Source organism: Pagrus pagrus (genome assembly GCF_965226575.1).
Source record: "Pagrus pagrus genome assembly, chromosome: 21".
NCBI classification, from domain to species: Eukaryota; Metazoa; Chordata; class Actinopteri; order Spariformes; family Sparidae; genus Pagrus; species Pagrus pagrus.
Genome location: NC_140208.1, coordinates 815,122 through 827,621, shown reverse-complemented (window position 1 = coordinate 827,621; position 12,500 = coordinate 815,122). Strand labels below are relative to the sequence as shown.

At 44.5% G+C, this 12,500-nt stretch overlaps 2 protein-coding genes across 4 annotated transcripts in view; one reads left to right on the top strand and one right to left on the bottom strand.

The window, feature by feature from the left end:
* Positions 1-10,389, top strand: part of LOC311250010 (phytanoyl-CoA hydroxylase-interacting protein-like) — a 17,769-nt gene extending 7,380 nt beyond the window's left edge. Inside the window, exons 2-6 of the mRNA XM_084341501.1 lie at positions 6,157-6,353; positions 6,844-7,018; positions 7,602-7,719; positions 7,798-7,978; positions 8,941-10,389. Of these exons, the coding sequence (XP_084197627.1) occupies positions 6,157-6,353; positions 6,844-7,018; positions 7,602-7,719; positions 7,798-7,978; positions 8,941-9,315 (1,046 nt within the window). The 3' untranslated portion in view covers positions 9,316-10,389. The remainder of the gene's footprint in view (positions 1-6,156; positions 6,354-6,843; positions 7,019-7,601; positions 7,720-7,797; positions 7,979-8,940) is intronic.
* A 1,532-nt stretch (positions 10,390-11,921) lies between these two features.
* a1cf (apobec1 complementation factor) overlaps positions 11,922-12,500 on the bottom strand; it is a 17,004-nt gene continuing 16,425 nt past the window's right edge. For all 3 annotated transcript variants that reach the window (XM_084341497.1, XM_084341499.1, XM_084341498.1), the window contains exon 13: positions 11,922-12,500. This exon is cut by the window's right edge and continues 254 nt beyond it. The gene's annotated coding sequence lies outside the window, so the exon portion shown is untranslated.

Here is a 12,500-nt window from a genome sequence, read left to right as displayed (position 1 = left end):
AACTTCTTATCCTCAAGGGCTCCTCTCCATCTCCCCCCCACGGGGCTGCCTGCCCTCAAGATCTCTTCTGGGCCTAACAGCTGCGGAGAGCTGCAAGCTTCATTTGCAGCAGGCCCAAAGAACTTCTCCTCACTGCAGCGACACGAGGTCCTGCCAGTATTCCTGATCAGTTAGCACCAGCAGCTGCGACGCAAAGCTTGCCAGCTAACTTCACAATCTGAGGAACACCAAGCAAGTTAGCACCGAGCTGCTATCCCTGCAAAGGAAAGGAGCGAACCGTTTCCTCCTCTGCCGACTTTCATCAGTCCTTCACAGCAAGAACAGCATCAACACTGGAATCCCAACGTTCTCCTGCAACCACCACACACACACATTCCTTAAGCCTGGAGCATATCACACCCACATGTGATATCAGTGACCACCATTGTTTCTTTGTTCTGCCAGACACACACACACACACACACACATTCCTTAAGCCTGGTAAGTTTTTATCAACAGTACTTCTCTGATGTTCTGTGTGTAAACTCTTAGTCGGGGGGGGGGGGGTTTATTTTGTACATGCTACCACTGGGTCGTGTCATCAGCCGGCATGGCATCTCTTTTCACTGTTATGCCGATGACACTCAGTTGTACCTCAGAACTGACCCCAACCTACGTTCAACCCCGGTCGGCTCATCATCAGCTACTCTAGCCCTCTCCAACTGCCTGGAGGAGATTAGGGCGTGGATGAGCCACAACTTCCTCCAGCTGAACAGTTCCAAAACCGAAGCCATACAGATTGGCACCCCTCATCAGGTCCAGTCATCACCCATAACCACCATCTCCTTCTCTGGTCAAGACATCCCCCTCTCTACCTCAGTTACCAACCTCGGTGTGAAGCTGGACCCACAACTTACCTTTGTAAACCACATCAAACATCTACAAAACCTGCTTTTTCCATATCAAGAACATTTCTAAACTCCGCCCATTCCTCACTTTCTCTGATGCAGAAAAACTTGTCCACGCCCTAATCTCCTCCAGGCTTGATTACTGTAACAGCCTGCTCATCGGTATACCCAACAAACACCTTCAGAAACTTCAATTCATTCAGAACTGTGCTGCCCGAACTCTGATGAAAACTCGCAAATACGACCACATCACCCCAGTTCTTCAGAACCTCCACTGGTTCCCCATAACCTCACTCATCCAATACAAAATCGCCCTCATCACCCACCTTTGCATCTACAGCAAGGCCCCGCAATACCTCAAAGACCTCCTTACCCCTCACTCATCCAGCCGTAACCTCCAGTCCCAAAGTACCAACCTCCTCCATCAGCCCCGCACACGACTCCGCACCATGGGAGACCGAGCCTCCTGCTCCGCTGCCCTCCACATCTGGACCTCCCTCCCTGAACACCTGCGACAGCCCCAGTCTGTGGTCACCTTTAAACAAGGGCTTAAAACTTTTTTGTTCAGACAGGCTTTCCTATGTCGTCCCTGGATGTTTTTATTCTCTCTCTGCACTTTCATCTCCTCCTTTAGCTGTTTTATCTACTGCTGATTTTAATGTGTCTGATTTTTCTCTTAGTCTTTTGTTTATTTTGTTTCTGGTTTCTGTAGCACTTTGAGATTACTTTATGAAAAGTGCTTTACAAATAAAATGTATTATTATTATTATTATTATTCCACCTTTAAATGTCGCATCCGCCTTAAAAACTATATAAAACGATTCATCTGACTGAATTACATTAACATTCAAGATTTTATCATCTGGACAAGAATTTAAAATGAATTTCCTGAAAAAGGATCTGAACAATGATTTCTTTACTATTGTTTTACTTCTAAGTTATTGGTTAGTTATTTTCATTAGTGATCCACACACAAATCAAAATAATAAATTTTTTTTCCACAGTATCAATGATAAAGAAACAGACAAAGATATGAAAATAAGTTGTTTTTGTTGTTTTTATATGAAAAGGTCGACGATAGAAACAAAAAGGAAGCATTCAAACTAAATCACAACATAAAGAAAGTGAAGTTTTGTAATGAAGGTAAATCTTACCATCTGCCTGTGGGCACGTCTGCTCTCAGTGAAAACTGAACAGGGAAGAAGTTTCCTGGTTCTATTGGCATTAATAGATCAACGCTTATAAAAGCACTGCCTCCTGGCTCACCAGTTCTCTGGAAAAAAGCCCCTGCATGCATCAGGGCAGTGTACGTGTTTGACGAGTCATTTCCTTCTGTCGAACACATTTCATTGTGTTTTTATGATAATATTATCTTAAAGCAAGAAACAATAACCAGAACTGATTGATGCAGAAACGCCTGGTAAGTTTTTATCAACAGTACTTCTCTGGTGTTCTGTGTGTAAACTCTTAGTCAGAGGGGGGGGGGGGGGGGGGGATAGTTTCAGGGAGTTTCAACATGGCAGTGATGCACTGAAGGAAACAGCTGAAGAGCCCGACATGCAACTAAGAGAACATTTATCATTTACAGACTCCAGTCAGAATCTGGCTTCAGAGATCTGATGGTGTCATCCAGCCCACTGCGCTGTACGGTGGTGAAGTCTGGGTCCACTCAGTCATCAGAACTGAACCCGCTGGGACAAACATCCAACAGAGTCTTTACATGCAGAAGTCTGCAGACACATTTTACACAGAAAAACACCAACAAATGCATGTAGAGCAGAATGAGGCAGAGACCCGCTGATAATTAACATCCAACAGAGAACGCTCCACTTGTTAACCAGCTGAAGTCCAGCCAGAGACGCCTCCACTCCAAAGCCCTCCAGACTCTGAGCTGAGCCCAGAGAAGAGTCCCCTCTGTCAGCTGGTCCTGAGGCTGACTGCCCCTCTCAGACAGTCTGACAGCCTCACAGCAACACTGCTCTCCCAACACAACCAGAGTCAACACATTATAACACAATGTAGAGAAACCTGCAACACTGGAGAGAAGAAACTAAAAGCCAAAGTGGATCAGAACCTTATCTCGCCCTAAAAACATGATGAGTCAGCAGAACGTCTCTACTGTCAGAGATAGGAAGCAGAGACAGGGGAGTGACAGGGGCCTATGATATCTACTACAACCTTTACTACTTCTACCACTAATGTTCTGTGTATTAACCCTCAGGTCAGGTGTAGAGGTAAGAAGCAGTCAGATGAAAGTGAAGTGTAGTGGAGTAGATGTAGAAAGCGACATGAGAAGTAAAGACTCAGCACCTCAAATCAAACTCAAGAAACCAGCAGCCACAACAGTGGTAACAGCTTCATTACTAATTGAGATATGAATATATTTTTATTAAGTCATCAAACTTGAAGCTGAAAGACGATTGTTCAGGGGTTTTCACTGCTGGTAAACGTGGTGGCGGGTCATTTTCGACCCGTAGGACAACACGAGGGTTGAGTACATGTACTTAGTTACTCTCAATCCCAGCTGACTGAGGCTGATCCAAGCAGAGCAGCAGCTAACACACTCTGCGGCAGATTAGCAGAGATTAGCATCAGGATCAGCCATCAGGATTATAGATCACAGGAAGAGTGGAGTTTCAGGACTCTGGTGAATCTCCACAGATCACTGTGGCCAATCACCCTCCCAGCCTGAATGAACAGACGCTTCACCTCCTCCATTCACTGACAGGATGTCAAAGTGTGGAGAATAAAGTCGACTCTTCTGGTCGGTCAGATCCAGTTCAGACTGAAACAGCCGCCGGTCGGTGCCGTTACTACTTCACTACATCGCTGGAGCGTAACGACCTGTGTGGTGTAACAAAGTCCTCATACTGACGTCTACACTGTGTTTATGAGCTGAGAGAGAAACAACGTCTTTGTTCCTGAAGCTGATTCTAAAGTTTCACCAGGTCATCAGCACAAGACATGTTGTAGAGACGGACACGAGCTGCTTGACGTCATCTCAATAGTCTAAGTCCTGTATCGTAGGTGACTGGACTTTGAGTTTGTTGGTTTGTTGTTAATCTTCATCTTCTTCAGTTCTAACTAACTGGAGGAGCTGCAGGTTTTTAAACTCTGTGTGGGAGTCAGAAGATGTTTACATTGTTGTCCTCAAAGTGTCAAAGTCTTGACTTTAATCCTGAAATGTGAACTTTATTTTCCACATTTTACTTTTTTCTCGAAGTGCAAAATGGAAAAAAGTCCTGCTGTCATATTTTTCTCAGCCCTGATACTCTTTCGTAGTTTTCCTCGTCCCGCTCCGACACAAAACCTGCAGGGAAAACACAGCGTGATGTTAATAAAGAAGTTCATACCTGTCAGCACACCTGTCTCCACAAACAGTCCAGTTTTTCATTTGATATGTTGTCAAAGCAAAAAGCTGAAACATCCATTTGTGTAATATTTCAGACTATATTCAAACTCAATGCTGGTGATGGCGTTAACATAGAGAGGGAGTTACTTTGTGAAATGTTACATTACTCCTGCAGACTGAGTAAATCTACAGGAGCCGCTGTTTATTTTTGGATAATTATGTTGGTCCCAAAGCAGCGCTCTACTCCGTCCTACCTCTTAGATAATAGCATGCTAACGTTAGCTTTGTTAGCTAGCTACACGACAGCTGCACCTGCAGGTAGTTGCTGCAAATGTTTAGTAAAGGTTTTTAGCAGTGTAGTGTTTGTACTTTTACTTGAGTGAAGGAACTGAATACTTCCTCCACAAGTGTTCGGCACAAAGCAGGTTAAACTCTCTCGTTAATTTAAAAAGGTTCAGGGTTTCTCCCTCTCCCGACGCAGAGTTTTAGCTTCCTGTTCACGCTGAGAAAACATCAGATTCGGGTGGAAACAAGACGTTACGCTGGCAGTTTGAAGCGTCCTCCTCCTCCTCAACAGGCTCCTTGTTCAGCCTGCGAGGTCTCAGCGTCTCTGCTGACTGAAGCCTTTTGTCCTCCGAACACAAGGAGGGACGAGGAGACAGAAAGAGAGACGGGGTGAATAGAAACAGGAGGGTAAACAAGTTAGATACAGATACAGAGCAGGCTGAATGCACAAACTCTTCACTGTCGTCTTCAGATGAAATCCTCCTCAACACGTCCACCTGCTCGGATTCATGAGTATTTCATCAAGTTTAAATAAAATGCTCAGATTTTACACGTTAAACACCTTTTTCATTTTACCGACAGGTTTCTGGTTTGGTTGAAGGTGAACAGTCACACTGTTGTCTTCACTCAGTCTGCTGATTCACTGTTCTCCACAGCTGACACATGTGATGTCACGATGATGTCATGATGATGTAATGACATGAAGTCGTACCAGCAGATATCACGATGAGTCGACCGCCAGCTGACAGTCACAAAACATCTGCTGTCACGTGGGAACGTTCATATAAAAAGTACAAGTGAAGTAACTGATCCAAATATTTAGTGTTTATAAGTGTTGTGTCAGGGAGGGATAAACAACAGCAACACAAGAATAAACAACAACAACAACAACAACAACAGCAACGGAGTGACGATCCAGAACTGCTGAGGTTAAACGTCGGAAAATAAGAGAGGTAATAAAATGTAATGTTGTAAATGATATGATTGTTGTCAGTGGTCATAAACCACGTGGACCTGTCGATGGCGCTCGATGATCAATAAAGCTTTGAGGTTTTGAAGTTTTCGCAGCAGGACTTCCTGTCGTGGCTCTGATGGTTCAGGACATGAATCTGATGTGAGTCCGGGTCAGAGTGAACTCTGAACCATGAAGGGTTAATCCCTCACTTTACCACACACACACACACACACACACACACACACACACTGTGTTGATGGTGACTGTGACATAATCCTCTTACATCACCAGTGGGCCTCGGGGTGGATGGATGTGAGAGGCTTTGATCTGCTGAACTGATTTTGTCTCAAACGTTTTCACGGCTCCACAGATGTTCTGGACGTGTTCACAGTACGGACCTGGTTCTGGACTGTCGCCTGGATTGCTTTTGAGATAAATGGATGTTTTCACGTAACGTGATCTAACATTGCTCATGAACCATCATGTCTGTGCTTTGTTCAGACTGGTTTAATCTTCCTCGTTACATGTTCAGTGTGGCAGCAGAGGTCACGTTGGTCCAACACCAGAAACATCCAGTTCACAGTAAAATGATCCTGAGTTATTTCACAGTTGGATCAGTAACATGTGAAACCAGCGTCTGTGTGTTCGTGTGTTGATGTGATGCGACTCTCTTTCAGGCACAGAGTCTGCAGACAGCGGCATCGGGGACGTGGACGACCTGCCGATTCCTCAGCAGATCCGGATCAGTAGCATCACCTGTGATTCGTTCAAGATCAGCTGGGACATGGAGAGCAGAGGCCGGGACCGGATCACACACTACTTCATCGACCTCAACAAGACGGAGAACAAGAAGGAGAACAAGTTCAAACACAAGGTGGGTCGAACAACTCCTCTGAGGACGAGACAGAATAACACCTGCGGTCCTGAGATACGATACGATGCATCCATCCATCGATACGATGCATCCGTCCATCGATACGATGCATCCATCCATCGATACGATGCATCCGTCCATCGATACGATGCATCCATCCATCGATACGATGCATCGTATCACCAGAAACTGTTTTGATTAATCGGATAATGATTTAATTTAAATGTGAGGACTCGATCTTTTCACAGTGGACTGTTGGTGGGACCAGACTTCACTGTTCACTGACGTTATTCGCTGACATTTTACAGACAAAATGATAAATTAACTTCTTCAGAAATAATTTGCAGATGAATCAAAAGTCAAATTAATTGTACTTTGCAGCCCTGGACTTCAAGGCACTTTTAATAATGACAATAACGTAGAGAGAAGGGACACGACGGTCTGCGGACAAATGGAAACAAAAACCACCGGCTGCGTCTTTGTTTTTCAGGACGTCCCGACGAAGCTGGTGGCGAAGGCGGTTCCCCTGCCGATGACGGTGAGAGGTCATTGGTTCCTGAGTCCTCGCACAGAGTACACCGTGGCCGTCCAGACCGCTGCCAAACAGCCGGACGGAGAGTACGCCGTGTCTCAGTGGAGCGGGATCATTGAGTTCTGCACCGCAGGTCCGACACACCTGAACTCATCACGCTGTGTTCACTTCCACTGCTGCCTGTTTAACATTAAATAATAAATGATAGAAAATATATAACGCACTCATAATAATCTCCAGTAGTAGACCTGATCCTTTATGATAAAGGTGTTCATGTTGTGTAAACTTAATGAACAGTCTAATGATAATGTTTTATTTCAGTCACTGCTTCTGCCTGATTGATGATGAGTCAGCAGAATATCTGCTCATTTAAAACAGCTGCACCTGAGAATGCAGACGAGCTGTGGACCTAAGTGTCGTCTGCAGGCAGGCTGCACTCAGCCTCCACCACAAGCCTGTAAATCACTGCTGCTTGTAAAGCTGCCGGGCTGCGAGCTCGTGGTCACGACCGGAAATCCTGATGACAACCAAACTTTCCCCTTTTTGTTTTGATGCGCTCAGACTGTCCATGTTTCCTGCCTGTTGTGTTTCTGGATTCAGCTTTAACAAAACTTCCTCCCAGGAGTCACATCACACTTCTAGTGAATACATCAAACTGAAACTGTTTCTGTGTGTGTGTGTGTGTGTGTGTGTGTGTGTGTGTGTTGTGTCTGCAGATTACTCCACCGTCCATCTGAACCAGCTGCTGCAGAAAGCCGAGGCGATCGCCGGCAGGATGCTGCCGTTCACCGTCTTCTACAGGAACCAGCAGCAGGAGTACTTCCAACAGGCCAGGTGTGTGTGTGTGTGTGTGTGTGTGTGTGTGTATCCACCACCCGTGACCTGTGTTTTAACCCTGTGTGTCCTGAACAGCCCCTCGTATCGCTCCAGAGACGCTCAGTGTCGCCGCATGCTGCCGGCGGTTAAAGACAACAGCGGCAGTCACGGCTCGCCCATCAGCGGCAAACTGGAGGGCGTCTTCTTCAGCTGCAACACCGAGTTCAACACGGGGAAACCCCCCCAGGACTCCCCGTATGGACCCTACCGCTTCCAGGTACACCATGGGCGCTCACGGGTGATTTGTTTTGTGTCTTTGCAGAGACATTCAGCAGGTTCATCGGCACCGTTCACAGCCTCACACAAGCGGACGACGCTCCACTGGATTCTGGTTTCTCTGGACATACAGAATCTAAAGGTCGTCCATGGGTTTTGGATCTGGTCCAGGATCAGGCTCATGAAACAGCGAATGGACTTGCTTCGGCATAGTTTGGTGTTTCTAGGAGGGACTTGTCATGGATGTTGATTGGCGTTTACAGCAGCCGATAGCTGAGTGTGCGGTACGTCCTCTGCCGTGGAGCTAGCGGCTCCCAGTGGACTGGGCCGGTCGGAGGGAGTAATACTGGGCTGGATTCCTTTACAACTGCTAGCTGCACAGCTATGAGCTAACTACTTGTAGCTACATTTAGCAGTTACTGTAGCAACAAAGCTAATGGTGTCTGTCTTTGAGGAAGCTCCATAAATCGCCTTGGTACTGTAACTGTCCTCCGTATTTCTCGGAGGCTGCGTTCGGCTCCGGTCCAGAGGCGTTCGTTGTGAGGCTGCTGGTTAGCAGCAGTTAGCGGTTACTATAGCAACGAGTAAAGCTATCTGTCCAGAGTCAAGGCAGAGCAGCCGGAGGACGTCAGAAAATACTTTCTCCATAAAATAAAATCCAGTTGAATAAAGAAACACGACCATAACAGCTTCATAACAATGAGGACAGCTATTGGACAAAAGATTAGTACATGCCCCCGAGTGCAGGATGACTCATCAACATCTTTTTATAATTTTTCAGGAAATTATACAAAAAATAGCATCAAGAACACCTACAAAACAATCGTTCTGTCATTGTTGGGCCTGATGCTGGAGGAAGACGTGTGATAAAAACAGTCCAACCTTAATTTTGACTTCACGAAGAGTCTTCATTTTATTAGAGGCTGAAGTTTTAATTCTGATACTGCGTTTGTTTCTGCACAGATCCAAGCAGACCTCCTCTTCAACCAGAACACCAACATCTACTTTGGGGATTTCTACTGCATGTACACGTCGTACCACTACGTCATCCTGGTCCTGGCTCCTGACGGCTCCAAAGGAGACGTCTTCTGTAAAGGGAGGCTGCCAGCGCTGGACAGGTCCAACAACTGCTTCCTGAGCTGCGCTGAGGAGGACGACGGCTCGCTGTCTTTCCGCCACGCTCAGGACGTTATCCTAGAGGTGATCTACACGGAGCCGGTGGATTTGTCTTTAGGGACGGTGACGCGGATCAGTGGGCACCAGCTCATGAGTCAGTCCACCGTCAACGCCAAGAAAGACCCAAGCTGCAAGATCTGCAACATCAGCGTGGGACGTTAGCTGATGTTTGGACTGGACCAGCTAATCTGCTATTGACTGACATGGCGGTGAGGAAGCTAACAAGCTGCTAACTGTGTTGAACACACACTTACTGTGGAACAACAGGCTGGCTACATGCTAGCAATGCCTGGCTAACTAGCATGCAATGCTTCTAACTAAATACTAAATCCACTTTTTTAACCTGTGATGACACATTCAGTTGATTCTGGTGTTATGTATTCATTGAACCAGAGTCACACATGTAACTGAGAAGAGAGCTGATGGGAAACCAGAACGTTACGGTTCTGCTTGAGAAGTAAGAAGAACTCACCAAAAATGACTTCAACATTTAAACATCGAACACTGCGCTCGAAATTATGTGACGTGTCTGAATCACGACATGTGGATAATAATATAAAATAGGATGTTTATTCAATATTCATGTTTTCAGACTTTAAACAACATCTCCCACAATCCCACTGACCATCACCAGGGATCGTCTGTGGTGAGTTCACTGTCTGCAACAACATCGGGACAGTGGTTAGTTCACTTTTCCTCAGAGGGAGGACGAAGGATTTTACAAACTGTTGATGTAGACGACTGTTGGTTTGATAAAATGTCAGACGAAGACTTTTTCATTAATACGTTATTAATTAACATTAACAGCACTCACTGTAACTGGAGCTGTGGTGGAGATTCACCTGATGTCTGTCAACAGCTGAACAAACTTCAACTCAACAAACAACTTGTGTGTGTGTGTGTGTGTGTGTGTGTAATTATTCTGTGTACTGTATTTCGGCAGTGACCAGAACAAACAAAGGAAAAGTAGCAGGGACACTGTTCGCTCAAACAGGAAGTTAATCACTCATTCTGTGACATTCTTTCTTCTTTATCAGTGATGACTGAAAACACGATGTGCAGACAGTCTCAGGTCAGCGAACCCCAAAATCAAATTTGTCTGATGGACATTTGAGTGTGTTCACTTTTAATGCTGCCAAGTGAGCAGACGTGTGTCCAGACCCAACTGAAGGTCAACAACAGTAACATGTAATAATGTAAAATGTAATAAAAGTAAAATAACACCGACACAGTGGAGTTGCTGCTGCTTCTGCAGATTTTTGTCAGTTTTTTTTATTTCTAGAAGATTTTGGATCATAAAACATCACAATTGTTTCAAAGCCGCTTCCTTCATGACATGAACAATACCCACAATCCTCTCTGTTCATCACTGATTAGCACTGATTCACTTCCACATGTTTCTTGTTTCCAGGTCAATTGTGGAGGCAAAGAGAATGCAAAATAACTCTATACAAATAGCATCTGGATATTAATTATTCTTCCTGGTATAAAAATAAGTTCTAAGTGCTTCACACACTTTAATACTGTCTCTGCTTTGGCATGTTCACAGCTCAGATGGCAGCACGTGTCGTCAACGTAAAACTCTCTGGAAACACTTCAAGAAACAAACATCAAGTCGGACTGAATCACCTGCTGCTGATGAGACGTCGTCCGACTTGTTCACATCATGACTCTACTCACAGTCACCACTAGGAGGCAGCTGAGAGCCAGTTTCTCAATGAATCCAGTCATGAGTTTCAATATTATCATTTTGACTTACTGACTTATAATTCCTATGTACTATTTGCGACCATCATGAAGCAACACAGAAGTCAAAGCTCCGTCCTGATTGGGAGCTTTGGTTTGGTGTCCGTTAGCAAATGTTTTCCAATTCTCTTCCATACTTGAACCGCTGAAGTTGCCACACACAGATATTGTTTAAAGAGTTTGAAAAAAGTTTGCATTGGACAAAAAAACAAACAAAATAACAGAGAATGCAATGAATGTGATCAGGGGTTTGCAGAAATATCAAATATTGATGTTCATCTTTGGTGCTAAACTCAAAAACTCCAGAGAAGACTTGGCTGGCTGGACTTTCACGATGTGAACATGAAAATACTGAAACACGGTAAAGAAATATCAACCCCCAACAACAGTGACGATCTGAAGCATTCAACAGCTGAGGTTTACACTCAGGTGTTTTTCTTTAAATATACAGTATGTTGATTAGATGTCATCAAAGAAGCACGACAGACGTGTTACAGGTAGTTGTAATAAAGCGTTCAAAAGGCAAAAAAAAATTAGCTTCTGACTTTTAATTAAACTGGCAATAGACAACTTTTTAAAAACTTCTCAATCTGCAGTAAATCCTGATGTCACAGTGTAATGTCATCAGCGTATAGATTGATTCTCTGTAAACCTCACTTTCACTTTGACATTCAGTCTGACACCAGGCTGGATTTTTCTCAGAATAATAAAGACTGAACTAAAGCACAAAGGAAGCGACCATTGGCGTTGTTTTCCCAGGTCACTCTCCCCAGGTAATAGTGGGACAACAAAGAGGGAGAGTGATAGAAACCGAGGTGAAACAAGAGTGAACAGACGGACATTCACTGGATAGACACACTCCAGCGTCGTGTCAAAGTCACTTCCCCCGTTGATATGTGTTTTCTCTTGGCACCGACTTGAGACGCTTCAAAACCACCATTCTTTTTACAAAACCTGCCTTCTTGTTAGTACAACCGGCTCTGACATTTCACAGTTTAAAGAACTACGAAGTCCAGAATGCCTCAGACACCACAACAGATTTTAGTCTTTGCTGTTTTTTCTCATCTTATTTTTCATACTTTTGTTTGCTGGACAAAAAAAACATTTGAAACGGTCAAAACAGTGCAAACCGAAGGACTACAAATCCCAGTTTGAGATAATAATGCAGGGTTACAAAAAAGGATAAAATAACAAAATCTACTTAGCTGATTCAATTGAATATTGTAAACATACTAGAAACATGCAAAAAAACGAAAACATATTAACTGATCAGAACATTAATTCAGACCTTCAAACTGCCAATCACAGGCTAGCTAATCAATCACAAAACAAACACAGATATGTATGAACACATTATTCAAACACAGGTAGAAGAGCAGAGACAAAATAGAGACTGGTGAAGGTGTGACAGGCGAGGATTTTGTTTCAGGGCGACTGATGAGTCCGATACGACTTCCAGCAGCGGTTTTCAAATCATGTCTGACGATACAAAAGCCCACACGGGTTTCGTCTCCATGCAGCCAGCAGCATGACGGTGCATTCACACTTCACTGTTTGCGAACAACAAGGCTTTAATTCTCAACCTTTTTGTTTCAGTCAGC